The sequence below is a fragment of the Falco cherrug genome, chromosome 12, assembly GCF_023634085.1.
Source record: "Falco cherrug isolate bFalChe1 chromosome 12, bFalChe1.pri, whole genome shotgun sequence".
NCBI classification, from domain to species: domain Eukaryota; kingdom Metazoa; phylum Chordata; class Aves; order Falconiformes; family Falconidae; genus Falco; species Falco cherrug.
The window spans coordinates 33,661,609-33,681,154 of record NC_073708.1 but is presented as its reverse complement, the minus strand read 5'-3'; the positions used below and the strand labels follow the sequence as shown (position 1 = coordinate 33,681,154).

Below are 19,546 nucleotides of genomic sequence, written 5' to 3'. Positions count from 1 at the left end.
TGTATACTGGCATGCACGGGTGTGCAGCTCTGGCACCAGCACCCCTCCCCACCCCAGCCACACACAGTGTCACCTCCACTGGCTGCAGCTCCAGGCCAAACCCAGTCTCTGCTGGGGTGTAAGAGGTAGGAGAAAAGGCCTGGCAGAGCAAACCTCGCAGGGAGTGCTGGGTGCTCGGTGTTTTACAGAGCATTGTACACTTCTTTTATGCTTGTATTCCTTTAAAAAAACTGGATCCTTAAAAAGGTGTGGGTAATCCGTGAATAGATAATCCAACCTCACGTTTCCAGGGAGGTTCTGGTTGCTTTGGCAACATTTCGTAAGTCCCAGGAAAACTTGTAAATGATTTCACAACCGCTCAGCAGGAAGAAGACTCCTGTATTTCATATTCTGGATGTCAGAAGATCCGAATTCCCTGTCATGTGCCTAATAAATGCCATTTCGCTGTGCCACACTATGCTTCACGCAGCAAGGCTGAGGCACCGACAAGCTGCCGTGAGCTGGTAAATACCTCACGCAAAGCGAAGAATCTGACCAGCAACCAGTTTAGGGAGAGGTTTTAAATCAGCCTGGCGGGTGGTGAAGGCTTGTTCTTACCTGATGTGGGTTTTATTATTGAATGGGAGGGAAGATGAAATCGGGTTATTCTGTCATACAGAAAAGGTTTCACGTTCTTGGTGTTCATGTATGCTGTGTGATATAGAAATCCGCCTTGGCGCAGTGCCTCCTCCTTAGGAGTGAGCCCAAGCTATTCTACACACTTCCATCAGGATGTCTGAGGGGTCATTTTATCCATCTTGACTGCCATCAGCTCCAGGGATGAAATGCTCCAAGCATTTAGCAAGAGGATGACTTGGAGTAATCGTGGAAGCATATCGCATCCTGCAAAAATTGCTTGCTCTGTATTTTGGTTCTTATGGGAATCCAAGTTTTACAGGTTTTTTGCTTGTGAAAATATGAGGTAAGTTTAAAATTGTGATTTACTGGCCAAAAGTTTCCAAGCAGCCACAAGAATTCGTAGTCAATCAAGAGGGCAGATTTCAGATTTGGCATTTTGCTCCAGTTCTGCTGTTTGCAGTCTCAAAGGCTGACACGTGCCATGGTCATCACTTTGGGTTTTTAATTGTGACTACAGCTTCTCTCAAAATGACCTCCCGATGCTTTGTGGAAAGCAGGTCTTGATATCCACCGGCTCCCCGTTCATGGCTTTCAGGCAGGAGACCAGCTCGTCAGGGACCAGCATTTGCTCTTGAACATCACCCGCCGGCGCGAGCCCCCACTGGTGCCCCGGGAGGGAGCCGTGTCCCCCCTGGGCTGAGTCGAACACGTGGCTTTGCCCGCTCCGGCTGCTGTTTAAGATGAGGTTGATCTTCTCCAGAAGACAGATGGGGTGCTCCCCTCCCTCCCCATCCCACAGGTTGGGGACGGGGCTGGTGTAGTCCCTGAAGAAGGTGTTCATCTCTGGTTCTGGGAGGGCTGCAGGGGGCTGCGAGGGGTAAATATTGGCAGCTACGTACCCCAGCGGGTTCCCGTCAGACACCTGAGGTTTGTAGTCACTGATCTGCTCCGGGGTCACGATATTGGCTGGTGCTGTGCTCCCCGGGTGCTGCCCGTCCTCAGGGACCTCTCTGCTGGGCTTCCTCCTGGTGACCATGTTCCTGTCCTCCTCGTGCACTGGGACCTCCTCGATCTCCGTAACCATGGGGTCACTGCTGTCCAAGAACGGCTCATAGAAACTGTCACTCGTGGAATCACTCTTTTCCTGGAAAAAAATTGTGAGTGTAGTAACAAAGCGGCAAGTTTACCAACGGGAGAGCTTCACTAGAGCATCCCAAGGAGGAAATGGGGCGAGGACTTCTTGTCTTTGTCCCATCTTCCTTCCCACCTCTCATCCAACCTCCCCTGCAAAGGAGACCGCAGCGAGGGGGACAAGAGAAGACGGGGAGCAGCCATGCCTGTCTCCACGCTTCTGCGTGCACTTCACGGGCAGCTTGAGTCAGCTGTGGCCACTGAGTAAGGAGCGCACTGAAGCAAGGTTTAAAGACCTCGGCTAAACCAGGCTCCCAGGCACCTTGCAAATGCCTGGGGAATGATTCCTGATCAGCTCCTGGTCCGTTAGAGCTTAATCCTCTTCCCAGCCATGTTTGTCCCAGCTCTGGAGCCAGCTTTCCTCTAAGGGGAGACAAGTGAAGAAGAGCTGGGAGGTGCTGGGGCGGTTACCTGGAGTGCCTTTACCACGCTGCTGTTTTCCATGTGGGGAAAGTCTTCGGACAGCCATTTCGGCAAGAGCGACACAACAGTGGCGTTAATTCTTTACCAAAAAGAAAAGAAAAGAAAACAAAACCAAAAAGCCAAGCTGTTAGTCCATTTTATTAGTCACTTTTTCCTCATGCAGGAGGAAACTGCAGAAGCAGCACATCCACCCTTCACGCGAGGCTCGGAAGCCCCAGGTTTGCCCCATAGCGATGGGAGTTCCCCATCGGAACTCTAGCTTTTCATCTTCCAACATCATCCCCCCAGGTTTGCCGAGCAGCACTGCAAGTTACTCTAGGTAAATCCCTTAGGTCAAACTTGTCTGTGCACGAAAATGTTGCTGAACTGGGGGGTGAGGGGAGGACCAAGCTGTGTGCAGGGACCAGAGGCGGCATGTGTGCCCTGAGCTGATGGAACTGGACACACAGCAGTGATGCACATTGATTTTCCTACAGCCAAAACTGCTGCAGAAATTAAAATCTTTTGTGAGAGATTTTAATTTTGCTGAGCTTTGCTGGCATTCTGGTGCATTGCTGTGCTCCCGGGAAAACAGGCAGTCCCTGTTGCTGCTGAAATGCCCGTGTTCCACAATTACACCGAGAACAGAAGGATTAGGCTGGGTTCAGGAACCTTTGACATCCTCAACCCCCAGGTCTCCTGTCCACTATTTTTTTGTTTTGTTTTGTTGGGAAGATCCAACCATTAGCTCTGTGCCACAGAGGTCACCCTGGATTTGTGCCAGGGACAGCAGTGCCTGGGATTCCTGGACATCCCTGTTCCAGTTAAATGGCAAACAGGGATAGATGAGCGCTGGTTTGTGGGGGTGCCTAGCAAACAGCAGTCAGTATTAAAAAAACAGTATTAAGGTTCTCCCCATTGAGTTTTCCAGCTGCTCCACTCTTCCAGTCTCTGCCTGCCCCTCCGGGTCCGGGAGTGAGGGGCTTCAGGCAAAACTGGCAGGAACAAGTCCTAGGATAAAACTTATCTGCGGAGGGTGCTTTTCTATCCCCTGCCCTTATATCTCTGTAATAATCCCATGTGTCCCTAAGGCTGGCCTTTCCAGAGGAATGATTTTCTGACTTTTTTTGTTGGTCTCTGCCTTACTGGAGAGCACACAAATGCCTTTTCACACAGCAACCTGGTCAATGGGTGAAGCTGGCTTCAGTAAGAGCAGGCTGCAGGGAAAAGGGCTGGGTCCTGCAGTTAGGTTTGAAATATTCTGGAAGAAAAGTAGGAGGGAAATAAGGAAAAAATTGTGGGGGAGAAAACCGTACCTTTTTCTGGCTGATTTTTTAGACATCAGGATTACAAAACCAACCGACAGCGTGACCACGCTGATGCCCAGTCCCAGGAGCACTCCAATGTCACCATCTGGGAAGGACGGAGAGGAAAGCCATCAGCCGGGTGCCCCGCTCCGGGCTTTCACTGGGAAGCACACACCTCTGCTCGAGCGGCCGCCAGTGTTTCCCCTACCCTTTGGCTCCTCTGTTCCTGCAGCAAAGCCCCGAGAAAAGCAAAACCAAACATGCTGCCCCACCATGCCGTGCTATCTCGGAGAGGAGCGCTCGCTGCCTTCAGCCATTTCCTACATAGCCTTACTTTCCAGAGTCGCCGAACTGAATTCTTTGGCTTACATTCGCTTTGCTTTTGCTTTAAGTGCTGCAGCAGATGGTAACGTGCGCTTTACCAGAAGATGTGCAAGGCAGAGCATAACCAGAGTTAGAAAAAATGGATGGGAAATGCTTAAATGAGTTTCTGCTTCCAACTGCAAGATGGAAACAGTCTATCGCTGTGGTCTTATACGTCAACATCATCTTGTATTTGCCTGGTTTGCTTCTCTCCTACTTGTTGTAATGTACATTATACTACAAGTCTCATAAACAAGCAGAACTTAAGGCACGCATTACACGGGCACAATTCATCCCTGAGAGCACCGCAGCCTTTCCTGCCCTGTGGCTCATGTCCCCACCAGGTGAAAAGATGCTTTTCTGGCTCTGACCTCTCCAAAGTGCAAGGGAACTTTTGCGTCCCCATCGCCAGATGCGGCAGGCGCTGCTCAGGCTAGAACTCCTGGTTCTGTGCAAGGTGAAAGTCGGGCTTACCCAGTTTGAGCTCCTGTCTGCTTACCGTGGGAGATCTCGCTGGAGGTGCTGCCCAGGAGCTGGTCCTCTGCAGGGACTTCAACAGAGAGAGGAAAAAAATGTCCGAAACTTCATTTAGAGGGCAGCAGGTGATACAGAAGCTATGGCTTGTTTTTATTTTGTCAATAACACACAGAAAAATAAATAATGGTATAGTGAGAAAAATAAAGCCCCCTAAAGCAATTGGTAACTCCGCCTCTGGCTGGACTCTACACCATTTCCTATTTCTCAGAGATCCAATTAAACGAGATGCTGATGAACACATAACCCCAATTACAAAGCATCCATGCACATCGCTCCCCTCAGCACCTGCAACAAGAATTTTGCCTTCCTGAGGGACTGTACACCATTTTTCCTGAGCACCTACAGATTGTACCCCCAGGTGTCTGAGCACCGTGGGACTGAGTATTCTGACGATACCTGTGGTGTGACGGGCTGTGCGGCAAGGGAAGGTCTGCAGCTCAAGACCCTGCCATGGCAAGAAGCATATTTTTGCTAAAATAAGCAGCAAGTTTTCTTCCCGGCCAAATTCAGGCATTCCCTTGGGATCTCTTCTTAACAAATACATGGTGCTGTTGCTGCTACAGAAAAGGGGTGAGGGTCCAGGGCAAGGGTGATCTCACCCTGTGTTGGCCTGAGCCTGGAGCAGAACCACAGCTCTGTGGTCAGGACAAGCCACCCACTGCATCTCCCTGGGGTCATCTCCCTGCCTGGGTCCCGGCCACCACCCCGGGCCAGGGTGAGCAGCACGGCTGGCTGCAGAGGGAAGGAGCCACGCTGCCACGCAGTCAGACCTCAGCTGGAGCCATCTGCTGTGCCTGGGGCCGCCTGGCAAGAAAAGGGGGCTCTGCTGGGATGTGCACAGTGTGCACGCTTGTGGTTGGGATGCTGTGCTGAGCCGGAGCATCCCGGGCAGAGGACGCAGTGGGGAGGCACGCCGGGGTGGGAAGCGAGCGCTGCTGCAAGGGCAAGGAGGGCAGCCAGTCCCCTTTCACCGTGAGCAGGACGAGAGTTGTCACCTTGGACTGCAGCAGTTAAAGCGCAGGTGGCGAAGGAGGACAACTGCTCTAGCAGCAAGGCTGAGGAGCACCAGGGGAGGCTGCCTTTTCCTCGAAATACAAGAGCAGTCTCAGCAAACATCTGTCAGGGACAGAAGCAATACAGCTGATCTTGCCATGGGCTCAGGTAATTGTCAAATCGTCCTTTCCAGCCCTGCTCCCTATGATTGTGCTCTGTCTTTCAACGGCGGTGAGCGTTGCTGCTGATGTGGCAGCGGATCCACGTTGTGTTTGAAGGAAGGGAAATGCCCCCAGAGCACCTGGCAATGTAAAGGATCCCTTTTGTAGAGTCACCTATGCAAGCACAGCTCACAGTGGCAGCAGGATTTTCCCAAGACAGCCAAGAAATTGGGGAAGGGCAGACACGCCAGTGCATCTTTAGAAGTACAAGGACCCAGGTGTTTTATGAAACCCCTCATTTCCACATTGAAAACTCCTCTGTACCCTGCAGTTTCTGGCTGGCTGCTTTAGGAAAAACCCTGCTGCTCCCCATGTTTGCCTCTCTGTCCCCAAAAGCCAGCTGTCCCAGCAGGGCAGGGACGAGAAGCCACCTCCCCCAGAGTGGGGCCATCACCAGGCCCAAGCTAAACATCTTCCCAGGGCAGCAGAGGACCAGCAGTAATAACAATAGCAGCTAGCATCCGCATCTACATCACGGGGCTTCAACTGGCCAAGACAATTAAGGATACCCAGCATCCTATATCCATAATACATAATAGATATATTATAATGTCCTAAACAACATGGGCCACCTAATTTCAGCCAGGTATTGAGAAAGTCCTGTCTCCAATTTGTGTGTCTGAAGCACATGCATCTCCTAGGAGAGCTCCTGGAGTTCAGACAACGCGGTTCCCTAAGCAGAGGGTTTGCAGACTGGAGCGTGCTGCAGACGCTGCAAAGCAGTTCGGGGGTACGGGGTTGTGGAAGGAGAGTGATGGAGCACGTTATTCTGCAGCCTGGGCATCCAGCAGTTGGGGGGGGGGGGGGGGGCAGGTATCACTTGCACAATGAACTTATATAAATTTTTAAAAAATCTAGTATGATTACAGTAATGCCTTACTGACGATGGATGGGCTCAATCTAAGCTGAAGAACGAGGTTCAAGCTGTGGGGCCGAGTTGGAGGAGTTCCCTGTGGGTGTCAGCTGTGGGCCGTGTTGCTTTGGAAGCAAACCCTGTCATAGACACGAGTTTCATTGCTGTCTCACGTTGGTACTTCCCCACATGAACCCCCCAAGCTTTGTTAAAGGAGTCTCTGCAACTGCTAGGGATGAAGTCTGTTTTTAAGCATTTATCATGTTTCTAGGCCATTTGCTCCAAGCCAAGGAGCATCCTCCTTTTGACCCCCAGCTCTTCCCCCTTGCACGCAGGTGGAGACCTGCTGCTGAGGTTTGATCCCACTTGAGGATCTGGACCCTGGAGATTCATGTCACCAGAGCTGGAGGTGCCCAAACCCTGACCCACCTAGAGCCGAAGGCTGTCGGTGTGTCCATGAGGATAACGGCCAACAGCCATGAACAGCCTGGGATGAACCAGTCAGGTATGCCTGTTTCCATTTCTTGGGGAAAAAATTGACTAACTGCCCTTCCCAAAGCCACGAGGGGTGCCAACCAGAAACACAGAGCTGGTTTGTTGTAGGGAAAGTATCTGGGCAGCTTTGAATAACTCATCTGAAATTGCCTCACAGCATGGGAGGGTGAACTGACGACGTCCTCAGGTGTTGTGGTTGCCTGCAGCTGCAGCCAGCTCTGACAGGGCACCCAGGGCACTAACAGGTCCTGATGGCCCTGAGCAGTATCACCTGGGACCCCCACACCTGCCCGCAGCCCTATTAAAGCTCAGCCTGGGCCTTCAACCCCTGTCTGGGCTGTGCTGGAGGAGCTCTGGAGGTCCAAACCCTGGCCCGTGGGTTGACTTTGTGACTTGACCTCAGCCCTCCCTTGCCTCTGCGGCCCTATTGGGCCACTGCTGGCTGCCGTGTGTGGCCTCCATCACTGTGGGGGCTTTGTCTGTGGTGCCCATGGAGCACGTACGGTGGTGCTGGACAGTGTCCTCAGCTGAGATGCTGAGTTGTGGGTGGGTTATCCTGGCCCATGTGGGTGAGGACCAGCAGAGGGATGGGACAGCTCAGGGAGCATAATGTGCCCAGCTCTTGAGGACAGCCAAAGCTGACACATGCAGTGCAGGAGATGATGACGATCCTTATTTTCCTTTGTAAATTGGCCCATGCTCTTATCTAAAACAGTGTCCAGAACTGAAGCCTGCTTGCTTCCCGCCCCAGGTAAGAAAGGGTCAGGCTGCAGCTTGGCCAGCCTGTCTCTGTTAAGTTGGTTTTTATCTTTTGGTTTATCTGTGACACTCTATTGTCAGATGTGCAAAGCAGGAACGTCATCCTTTCTATCACAAAAAGGGAGAATGCCTCCACTGGTGTGTCTTGTGAAGTAAGATGTGGCTCTCATGTGCATGAGGTCTGTGTGCAGGAGCAGAGATCAGCTAGAGAAGGTTTTTCATACAGATCCATTGATAAAAATCTCTATTTTTCATGTCCTGCAGCCAGCTGGTTTCTATCTAGAGCCCCATTTTTATCTGGTCAATGCAGGAGGGGTTTACATCTTGTTTCTAGAACAAGGTGATTCTACAAAACCGGCAGGTGGTGAGAACCCTGAGGATGAAACATCAAGCTGAGCTCTGCTGCAGCAAGCGGCAGCTTCTCCACCCAGTGGGGCTTACCTTGGCCAGAGCTCGGTCTGCTGACTCCATCGGGGTAGACTGCGTATACCGACACGTTGATGTGACCTCCTGCTACTGCTTTTGCTGGAAAGAAGCAAGATTTGCTTTTAAAAATGTGTTTGTCAGCTGCTGTCAGAGCTCTAGGCTTGCTCAGGGGCTTGTTGCTGAGTGGTAAAAGTGGGTGGAGGTGTGCGGGGTTGTCCGGCTCCGAGCCCACCACACGCCTCCCCTGGGGAAAGCCGCTGCATGAGCTGCTCCTAAAAAAACCCCGTGGCAGAGCGAAGACTAGGGAGTACCCAAACCCAGTAAAGACCAGAACCGATGTGGGGAGCAGGAGGCCCGGGGTTCCGGGCTGTGCAGGTTGGCCCCACCGGGAGGAGGGGTGCTGAAACCTCAGCCTTGGTGCACCAAGTGTGGTACCTTCTCCCCTTCACCCTTTAAGCACACGCGTGCATCTTCTGTGCTTGGGCAGGCCCTGCAGGTCTACTGTGGCTCCCCTGCCTGCCAGCTCACTTGTCACTTCATTCTCTTACCCTGTCCCTTCTTTCCTTGTGACCTTTGCCTGGGGGACCAGATCCCACCGACTGCCCTTGTGTCTCCTACTGCTTTGCTCCTCCTTGCTCCCTAAGGGCTCTTCATTGTCCCACTTGCCAAAAACAAGTGGGCAGGGGCTTAATTTCAAATGAAACTCTGCCTTTATAATATATTTTGGCTTTATAATACCCTGATGAACTGCACCAAATAGCAAAAGGACTCCTGGAATATCTTACCTCGGATGTATGTGTGTGTTTCCTGGTGTGGGACTTTCTTCCAAAAATACTGTTCCTCCCAGCCATACCAGGTGGTGGAAACCCCCTCCACGATGAACCAGAGCGGGGACCTGCTGCTGCGGGGTGAGGGCTGCCAGGCCACCAAGACCCTGCTCAGGTTGTCGGGCTTAACCTCCACGGCCACCGGGGCTGGGAACTCTGCCGAGAGAGACGGAAAGCGGTCTGTCACCCGACCTCGGCCAAAAAGCAGGAGACTTGGCAGGGTCAGCCAAGCCCCGGCAAAATGTCTTTTCTGAAAGTAAGGACTGATGAGGGAATGCAAAATTCTGGCCTGTTTCCAGCTTCCCTGTGCTGCTTACCCGCCTGTGCCGCTGTAGGTGTGCTTCAGCTGGGCTCCCCATCCCCCCCATTTAGGGCAGAAGCCCCATTTCTTATGTGACCATTCTCAGATGCTTCCATGGTTTCTAACACACCAATAACCCCTGTGTCTTCACTGCCACGTGCATCTCCATCCCCTGCCTCCCCTGGGACAGCAGACCGAAGGACCTCGCTGGCACACTGTCCCCCAGACATTGGTGTCCTGCCCCGAAGCTTCTTTCTGGTGAGCCTGGGTTTACCCCTTTCCCCGCTCAGGTCCAGCTCAGCTCCCTCGGTGAGCCCTGCTAACTCCTGTTCTCTCTGCTCACCCAGATACCTCTGTGCTCACGTACATGTACCACAAAGCATATCTTCAGCTTTGCCATGTTCCATCTGAAACACTCTACCTGTCACTTCTTACAAGAAAGGCGTGTGATTCTGATAAGTATGGGAGATTAGAGAAATTTTTCCACCTTATTTCTCTTAGTTTCTTTTTAGTCATATATTTGTCCTCAATTTGAATGGGACTTTCCCCTCCTGTTGCTCATTAAAAGAGACATTTTTTCAGAAACAGGAAAGCGTGGTTGTGGGGAAAACCACAGCCTGTGTTGGAGGGAACCCACGGTGGCCAGGGAAGGATTTCTTTTCCCTCCCTTACTGTTTGCAAGGACCCAGCTCCCAGCCAGGGCTCCCCCTGGCAGAGGCAGCCGGAGCTATTTTGGGGAGCACGGAGCAGGGGAGCACCCTTGTGCCGAGCCTGCCGCACAGCACCGTCCTGCCAGCCAGCGTGGGCTGGACAAACTTATTTTTAAGCTTGTCATTGCTGCCTTCAGAGGCCGAGGGCTGAGTTATGTGGCTGTGGAGCATCTCCATCTCTGGGGGATGCTGGCCTCGTCTGGAGGTTATCATGTTCCTCCATGGTGGGTAGCACACCGCCGGGGCTTTCCCCTTCCTTTAAAGCCATGCATGCACCAGGCAGCATTTTCCCCCTGCAATCCTGACAAAAGCGGCAGTTGGCATGTGTGAGATCCTACCTTCCTGACTGCCAGCTCCCTGGCTGAGGGTGATGCTGGCCGGGCTGGAAGCCCCCTTGGAATTGTATGCGGTGATGCGGAGGGTGTGGGCTCCCGGGGGCACCAGGATGCTGCACACCGTGCTGGAGGTGTTGCAGAGAAGCAGCGTTCCCCAGGGGCTCTCGGCAGCCACGGTGTAGCCCAGGATCCTCCCTCTGGCATCCTGGGGTGACAGGGGCTGTGAACAGTGAGAAAGACAGCCCAGTGGGGATGGGCATGAGGTCCAGTGCTGAGCTGCCCCAGTGCAGGACAGCCATCCCCTTGGCTGGGCAGCACAGGGATGGATGGTGCAAGGATGGAGAGATTTTGCCCCCAGGACATGTTGGGGTCTCACCTTCCCCCCAGTTTTGGTCCCTCTTTAGGAAGGGCATTGCCATCCGCTGCCTCTTGGCAGGTGCTCTTTTCAGGGAGGAGCAGAGCATGCAAAAATGGCACAGCAGCTACCAAAACAGGCGTTACCTTGATCAAGACCGTCACCTCGTGGCTGCCGTTCGGGAACGCCGGGCCCAGGCGACGCCAGACATCGGGGGCTGTGGCAGGGGCTGCGGGAGGAAGCGTGGGACGTGGTGTGAGCTGCTGAAGGGGAGCGGCTGGGGCTCCCACCCAGGCTGCAAACAGCAGCGAGTGCCACTTTGTAGGGCGAGCGTGTCCCCGGCTTCCTCACTGCAGCCAGGATGGGAGGACATTGCTCCTCGGGCATCCCAGCCTGCCGCCGGCTGAGGTAACGGGGCGGTAACTGGGATGCAAAGGGGGAAGGTGACCCAGGACGACAGGTATTTGTGGCTGGTGGGACACCTCGGGTGATGTGGCTTTTCCACCTGGGACAGGAGGTGCTCCCACTGCTGGGGAGCGAGCAAGCTACCCAAGATGGGTAAACATATCCCATCCCTCTTTCTGTATGGAAACCCACGTGTCTGCAGAGCCCCCCTGTTTCTCTCCAGCTCCCACGCTGCAGCAGCCTCGGGAGCCTGCCCAAATCCCCAGGACCTGCCTGTGGGGCCAGGAGTGCTCGGAGGGTGTGAGAGGAGCTGCTAGCCTGCGGCAGTGCTCAGCTCTCGGCCGCAGCCCTGGGACGGTGGCGCAGCCTCCCAGGCCACCACAGCACGCAGTGGCCTCTGGCAGCACGGGGATGTGCAGGTTCCTGTGCCATGTGCACGCTGTGCACATGCCAGGTCCATGCCACGCACATGCGTGTGGCTGGCTGATGAGCCGTGCAGCGCCAGAGCTCAGGCAGGGTCCCTGGGGAGCATCTCCAGGGCTGGGTGGGAAAATGCAGCGAGAGCAGCGCTGAGGCTGAGCTTACCTGCCTCAGGGGTGGTGTAGAGGAAGGGGGGGCTCCAGGGGCTCCAGGGGCTGTCGGCAGGGCTGAGCCGGCACCTGACCTGAAACACGTACTGGGTGTTACTCTGCAGGTCGTGCCGCCCGCGGGGCCTGTGCTGCGCCGCACCATCCCACAGCTCCACCTGCAAGGGAAGCAGGGTGCTAGGGGCAAGCGGGACCCAGCCAGCCCCCCACGCAGAGCGGGAGCACATGGTGGTCACTACCTTCCTCGTCTGCATGGACAGGGATGGGCAAGGTCCTTCCCCAGCACCAAAAGGTTTGTCAAGCCCTGGCACAGGCTGCCCAGGGAGGTGGTGGAGTCCCCATCCCCGGAGGTGTTCAAAAGGCACACAGATGTGGCGCTTAGGGACATGGGTTAGCGGTGGGTTTGGCAGTACTGGGCTAATGGTTGGGCTTGATGGTCTTAAAGGTCTTTTCCAACCCCAATGATTCCGCAGTTCTCTGACTCTATGGGGCTGGCTAAGCCCCGGGGCACTGACTGCCAAGGGGTCCCCATCGCTGCTGTGCCTCCTGTGGGGCTCCAGCATGTCTTTTTGAGACTGATGCTGTTGCAAAACACGGTGCACACACAGTCCCCTCTGCTAACGCACTGGGCAAGCTGGTGGGTGCAGTGAGAGCTCCCAGACCACCGCTGCATGGGCTTTGGACACCACAGCAATTTGGGAGGCTGCGGTGGGTACTGGGATCCAGCCTCAGCCCCTGTCAGCACCCAGGGAGGTTTCCAAAAGGGACATGGGTGGAGCTGCCCCCAGCGTAGTTGTGTCTGCTGGTGCACTGGGCAATCGGTGAAGTGCGTGTGCGCTGGGGCATCCCCGGAGGTTTTTTTGCCTTGTCCTTGTAGAGTTATTCTGAATTTTGCCCTTTTGCTTAAGAAGCAGAGATAACCCTGCCCCAAAGGCTGCCTGCTCTGTTGGAGAGTGTTAATTGTCCTGCCCCGGCAAAGAGGGGCTGGTGGTGGCCAGGGGTGTGTGCCCCCCACTGGCACCAAACCAAAGGGGTGGCTTTTGAATGACCCCAAATCCTCCCATTGCCTGTGGGTGCTTAGGGGTCTCCAGCAAGACCAGGACTGGTGCGTCTCCAAACAGCAGGCAGCTCCTGCACACAGGTCTGTATGTGGGGAGGTTTTGGGGGGTCCCAGGCTGTCTCACATGCCATGCTGGGGTGCCTGTGGCTTTGTGTCGCTCCTCACAGTGCACGTTCTCCAGCAGTGTCTGCCTTCTCCAGTGGATGATGGTTGTGGGAGGTGATGTCTCTGTCGTCTCAGCACTGTCGACCAGGGGTGGGGTGGGCACCACTGCGGGGAGAACCAGCAAAGCATGGCGGGGGGGGGTGCTGGCACACCACGGGGGCTGCCCTCCTGTGTGTGAGCTGCACAGGTCCCACATCCCCAGAGCGATGCTTCAGGGCAGCGTGTATGGCCATGCACAGCCCCAGCAGCTCACGGATGGACAGCTGGACGGACGTACCCAGCTCCTGCAGGTCAAGAGGCCGAGGGGCTGAGCGGGCAGTGCCCAGCGCGTTGCTGGCCTGCACCCATGCTGAGTAGCGGCTCCTGCCATGCAGTGTGCTCAGCGGCACTGGCGAGCCTGCGGGGAAGACCTCCTCCTCCTCCCCCTTCTCCTCAGCATCCTTCTCCTCTGCATCCTTCACCACGGCCAGCCCTGTGCTGGGAAGCAGAAGGCAGATCTGATCAGAGCCCGTCCCAGGATCGGGCACCCACTGGAAAGACAACCCGGCTCTCAAGGGGTCCTGGCTCACGACTGGGGCACAGCCACCTCCAAACCCAGAGTCTGTCACTCCTCAAGCCAGCTAGTAAGTAATTTCCTTTGGTTCTTGATGTTTCTGCAGGGCATTTGCATTTTTACCATAGGAAAGGAACTTTCCTATTTCTTTCTGGCTGCATGGTTCAAAGTTTGAACGCAAGCAGATTTAGGCAGGCAGTTAATCACTTCTCTTCACAAAGCCTACGCATGACAGGATTCAATGCGTTTACTTTAATAGATAACTTTGAAAGCGTGCCAGTCTTGTGTCACGGGGGCTTCAGCGTCAGATGTGACAGAAAGCAGCCGGGGCTGGGTTGGAAGGGCTGTGGCACGCTGCACAGCAGCCGGCACATCTGCTTCAGGCTCAGGCACTTGTACCCTGCTGAAGTTTCAGTTTTGGGGTTTGGGCAGCAGTAGGTGCAAACTGCTGGCCACACCCTCTGCACACCCTTTAGCTTAGAAAGAGTCAAAAATCTGCAAAAAATGCATTGCTGTAATGCGTTGCAATGTGATGCAATTCTTGCCGGGCCACTGAGTGCCCTGAGTGTGTAAGGTCTGTCCTGCAGAGCTAAACCTGTGGTTTAACGTGCGGTTTGCAAGCCGGAGCCCAGGAAGATGTGAGCTTTAGAACTAGGGCACGACACCCACTCCTAGCTGCCGGCAGCAGAGGAGCCCTGGTGTCGCCTGGCTTTGCGGCTGCGGCACCCTGACTGCACACCATGCACCGGCTCCCTCTGGCCCTGTCCCGCTCATCACTTCGCCCACCCTGCAGCCCCCCGCCCCGGGGCCTTACCGGCGCAGGTGGAGGGTGTAGTGGGTGCTCAGGTGGGTCAGCCGCCCCCTATCCCACGTGCACGCCAGGTGCCCCGAGCGCTCGCGGATGGTGCACGTCAGGTTGCTGGGGGGGTCTGGAGGGTCTGCGGAGGGAAGGTCAGGCAGAGCATGTGGACACCCTCCCGAGGGGTGCCAAACTCAGGCTGTTGCAACCCCTCCCCGACCTCCTCGAGGCTGGTGGCTTAGTAGAAGTTGCCCAAACGCACGGCAGGGTACTCACAGCCGGCCTGGATGTTGGCACCGCACACCAGCTGGCTCCTCTTGCTGTTGGGGCAGCGGGTGAAGCAGGCAACGGTCCTGAAGGGCTCCTGAAATCGTGCAGCCAGAGCTGGACGGTGCTGCTGTTAACGGGGTGCAGGGGACCCTCAACGAGGCTGTAGTTGAGGAAGATGAAGAACTCGGCACGGGGGCAGCCGGGAGTGGCAAGGCAGTTGATGGAGATGTTGGAGCCCATCAGCACCATGGGTGCAGGCTCGATCCAGACGCGCCCCGAGCACTCGATGCTTGCAACACCTGTGTCAACACCCCCTGGGTCAGGGTGGCCCTGGGTGGGTGCCCCACGGGGGAAGATGATGCCTGCAGGCTGCCCCGCTCCTCACGGGCGGCTGCTTTGCTGGGATGCAGGCAGCGGCATGGCAGAACAGCATGGCAGGGGGCTGCCCGTGCCCCCCAGCGCCCTCCCCGCCTTCAGCACTGACCCAGCACCCGGTGACTCATCCCTTCGCATGGGAAACAGCTAGTTTCACCCATTTTAGGTTTTACTCTAATGTTTAAATGACTGCAGGGAAATAACTCGTTATCTCGAGAGCTCTGATGCCCCGAGATTAGTGCAGCAGCCCCCGCACAGGCGCACTGCCCTTCGCTATCAGATGAGGGCTCTGCACCAGCCCTGGCAAACCCAGCTCGCAGCCGGTATCGCTCGATCTGGCCTTCCCGGAAAGGGTGCAGCTGCGCTCGGCTTCGTGTGCGCAGAGCCAGGATCGTGCTGCTGTCACCGCCGCTGCAATGCCAGCGGGCTTCAGCGCGGCTGGGCACGGCCCACTGCAAGGCTGCGAGTGGGGGGAGAGGGTGCCGTGGGGTGTGGGAGCCCCCTGCAACGCTAATGACATGCTCCCCCCCAAAATCCATAGCTATAGCCTTATAACTTCCCCGCTCCCACTCCGATACCCCAGCAGCAGGGCTAGTGTTTGCTCCGGTGGCCAGCAAAGGTGATGCCATGGTGGCCATGCCACACTGTGCCGAGCCGTGCCACGCTGCCACTTACCTCCGCACAGGCAGCAGAGCAGGGCGTGGATCACCAAAGCCTCGCTGGAGCCTGCCATGGCCTGGACTGTGGCCGCTGCCCACGCACAGCATAGTCTGCGGGGAGGAAAGGTGTGAGTGGTCCCACCAGCTGCACCGCTGCCCACCACGGCCAGCTCTGCCGTCACCCCAGGGAGCGCAGGGCCTCCCGTGGAGGTGGGGATGGGGATGCCTGGGGGGGCTTTTCCTGGGGGCCTGGGGGCAAGCAAGGCTGTGCTGGCAGCAGAAGCACAGGGGAAGGAGCCTGCCAGCACGCGGGGCTCAGCACGTCGGGTAACAGGCACCCCGGCAGCAGAGCCCAGTGCCCAGCCCTGGTGAGCATCCCTGGGGGCACTTTCCTCAAGTTTCTACCTCTGGTGACGTTTTTCTTAGTTTTCATCCCTGTGAAACTTCTCCAATCCTTGACTTATCCGGCTGCGTGCATGGATGCAGGTTTTGGTGACCCCAGGTGGGGAGGGTGTGGGGGAGCGCAGGCAGGACGGCCCTACCTCCCCGGGCAGGTGATGGAGCACACACTCCTGGCAACCAGCTCCCAGCACAGGCCGGAGCACCAGGAGGTGATGAGAGCCACCAGCACGGGTTTACAGAAGGGAAATCACACCTGAGCAGCCCAAGAGCCTTCCACCAAGAAGTCTGGTGTGGTGGGTGAGGGGGAAGCTGCTTGTTTCCATCCTGCCCCTCTGCTCAGCCCTGGGGAGGCACGTGTGGAGTGCTGGGTCCAGGGCTGGGCTCCCCAGGACAAGGGACACATGGATGGACTTGGGTGAGTCCAGCAAAGGCCACAGAGATGCCTGAGGGTCTGAAGCACCTGAGATGTGAGGCAGGGCTGGGAGAGCTGCTCAGCCTGGAGAGGAGGGGGCTCAGGGGGGTCTTATCCTTGGGTATAGGTGTCTGATGTGGGAGTAGAGATGAGGGAGCCAGACTCCTCTCAGTGGTGCCCAGGGACAGGACAGGAGGCAATGGGCTTACCTTTAAAATCAGGCATTTCCAGTTAAAAGTAAGAAAAATCACTTTAAAGGTGGCCAGGCACGGGACCGGCTGCCCAGAGGGGTTGCCCTGCAGTCTCCATCCCTGGAGATGCTCAGACCCGACCAGACAGTTTCATGGGACAGAAACTTCCCTTGTTTCCATACACTTTTCCCACCCCCTTGCTGCGGCAGGTGCTGCCCGAGCCAAGCAATGGCTTTCCCTGGCAGTGCTACCCCCCCCCCCCCCCCCCCCCCCCCCCCCCGACCCGAGACAGTCACAAAATCCCAGGCAAGGGCTTCCCCTCTCCCCCAGGAGCCACACTTGTGTCCGCGTCCCACAGTCCTGCTTGAATTTTTCCCTGCTCACTTTGCCTTCCTCCCCAGCCTCTTTGGATTCCGCTGCCACCAGGGCCAGCCCCCCTCCAGAGGGGAAGCCCAGCCTCACCAGCCCCACAGCACTCGGGGTGCCAGGTATGGGACCAGGATGGTTTTGCAGTAGCCCAAGCACAGAGCAGCAGGGTGCAAGGGAATGCAGCTCCTGGAGGTGGGGGAATTGCTCTTTTCCAAGAGAAGCATCCTCTTGGAGCAGCCTGCATGGCATGCCCCAGCCCCCCAAAGGCCGGGGCGAGAGCCTCCCCGCAAGCCCACAGCACCCTGATCCCATCTGTGGGGGGTCCAGGCTGCTGCTCCCGCTGCTGTGGGGTGGGCGCTGAGCAGACCCTCACCATAGCCTTGCACCCTCATTCACCTGCACAGTGCTGGAAACTGAGCGAAGCCCTGCGCCTCCATGGTTTTCTTTTTCAGGGAGCAATAATGAAAATAACCCCATAAAAATTCTGGTGTTAGAAGCAAGTTTTCCCTCGAGGGACACGGTGAGCCAGAGGCCACTGTGAAAGCTTCAGGATTCAGTTGTTCCAGCCAAGTAAGGCTACTAGCTGCAGCTAATGCCTTTGTATTTCTCCTGCTTCGTGAGCTGACCTCGTTTGTTTTAAGGACTGTTCAAGTATTCATAATGAGTCAGATTTCAAGTGCCTTCCCATTACCTGACCCCCTAAGAGAACCCAAAGGCCTCTCATTGCCTGCAAACCGCCTGCAAGTTAGAACAAATGGGGGAAAACCCCCTGTGCTCTATGAAAAAGCTGAAAACATAATAAATCTGCCCAGCTGCCAGCTCTAAGCCAAGACCGCAGGCTCTGCCTCCTCCGGGGATCAGTCACGTTCCCTTTTTTTTCCAGTTTACAAGCATTTGCAGACTCCAAAGCCAGAAGGAACGAGGTCGTTGCCGTGTTGAGAGATACTGATCTTTGATATCTGTATTTAAAAAGTCTCGTCATACATTAGCACTAAAGAAATGCAAAGCAAATGAAGAAGTAACAAGCTGTCCCAGCTGTGCAAGCCCAAACCGTGCGAAACCTTCACTGGCAGCGCGTGCCAGGAGCGGCTAAGGCACGCCAGTGGCAGCCAAGAAACACGGGCTGGGGGTTTCTGGCTTTAAACCCAGGGGGAGTGGGCTGGAAGCTGGGCAGAGCTGGGGGTCCTTACCTTGCCAGTCCTCAGGACATGTGCTGCCGGGCCCCTCTGCCTGCTGCTGTGGCCAGGGCTGCTGAGCGTGGCGAGAAGCATCGGCGGCTGCCAGCGAGCCTGACCTAGATAGCTGCGAAACACGGAGAGTTTCCAGTCTGAGTCAGTCCATGGGAAAACCCAGCATCCCTTAAAGGAACAGCCCCGGGGGGCGGGGGTGTCTTTTCAGTCTTTAAGTCCTTACAGAATCTAGAGTCAAATTTAATCCCAAAGGGATTTTTCCAATGCTGATGCTGCGCGCGAGGTGGCAGGAGCCCAGCAGAGGGGTCCTGGGGAAGGGGGCTAAGCACTGTCAGCAAATAGAACAGGATTCTGCTGATCCCCGAAGCCTATGTGGAAAAACTTGAGAGAGGTTGTTTTCACCAGCACCCGGTGTCACCCACTCTGCTTGCGCCAGTGGCCGGCTCACCCCAGGGTGCCATGGACCACCCCTCTGCTTGTGCTGGTAGCCAGCTCACCCCAGGATGCTATGGGCCACCCCTCTGCTTGTGCTGGTGGCCAGCTCACCCCAGGGTGCTACAGGCCACCCCTCTGCTTGTGCCAGTGGCCAGCTACCCCCAGGGTGCCACGGGCTGTGGAGTGGTGTGGGGCCAAAGGGGCCAAGGCTGCACCAGTGCTCCCCAGCCCACCGGTGCTCCCCAGCCCACCAATGCTCTCCATCCCACCGACTCCCACCGCCGCTGCAGAGCTCATGGCTTCCTTTCTCGTGTCGGTTGAAGAGTTAACCTCAATAACAGTGTTAACCTCATTAGACACTGCAACCACAGGAAACACCGCAGCCCCGCTCACCACCTCTGTCGCTGCAGAAGGAAACGTATGGGAACATTGTTTCCCTCCTCAGGGCAGGAGAGACCCTTCCTCTGGCAGCGCCAGCCGCGCTGGGCTGTTGTGGTCTGGGGGCTTCACCACAGCGAAGAGCCTCACTGTGTGCTGAAACTGTAATGTGACTAGGTAACGCATATAGAAACGCAATACATATATGCTATATGTAAATATATAATATATATATAAATTGTGTAAATATATACATATATATAATGCACCAGTATGTGAGGTTATGCACACGCTGAGCAAGGTCGGGAGGGTTTTGGTGGGGATCTTGGTTTCAGCATATTAACCAAGTGTCTGTAATGCATTGTCTAATGCAGGCATTTGTATTACCTATGGAGGACACTGTTGGGAGGTAGTGAGGGGGGGGGTCTCGCCTTGCGGGTGGGCTGTGCTGCCGCTTGGGGGTCCCCATGTCGGGGGAGTTAGCCCAGGAAGGCCCCCAAGGGAAGCCCAGCCCCTTCTGCAGGGCTGTGGGACAATTGCCTGGCTGCTGGGGGGGCACAGCTGGGGCTGGGGCTGGGGCCACATTGCAAGCATGCACATCTG

General features: G+C 55.9%; 1 protein-coding gene across 1 annotated transcript; it reads right to left on the bottom strand.

Moving 5' to 3' along the window:
- Positions 1 to 358: 358 nt before the first annotated feature.
- On the bottom strand, positions 359 to 15,640 carry IL23R (interleukin 23 receptor). Its single transcript, XM_055724967.1, has 15 exons — positions 15,583 to 15,640; positions 15,207 to 15,367; positions 14,539 to 14,659; positions 14,278 to 14,401; positions 13,188 to 13,387; positions 12,870 to 13,015; positions 11,684 to 11,843; positions 10,840 to 10,922; positions 10,342 to 10,558; positions 8,951 to 9,148; positions 8,181 to 8,264; positions 4,381 to 4,431; positions 3,528 to 3,624; positions 2,221 to 2,311; positions 359 to 1,762 (listed from the first exon to the last, which is right to left on the bottom strand). The coding sequence occupies exons 1-15, from the start codon at positions 15,638 to 15,640 to the stop codon at positions 1,142 to 1,144; spliced, it is 2,412 nt and encodes an 803-aa protein (XP_055580942.1). The 3' UTR covers positions 359 to 1,141.
- Positions 15,641 to 19,546: the final 3,906 nt, after the last annotated feature.

Excerpts from the sequence above, each read along its gene's own strand:
- IL23R (XM_055724967.1), bottom strand. The coding sequence starts at position 15,640 with ATGGCAGGCTCCAGCGAGGCTTTGGTGATCCACGCCCTGCTCTGCTGC. Across the intron at positions 10,559-10,839 it reads AGGTGACGGTCTTGATCAAG|CCCCTGTCACCCCAGGATGC; the intron begins GTAACGCCTGTT and ends CACTGTTCACAG. Across the intron at positions 3,625-4,380 it reads CTCCAGCGAGATCTCCCACG|ATGGTGACATTGGAGTGCTC; the intron begins GTAAGCAGACAG and ends CGTCCTTCCCAG.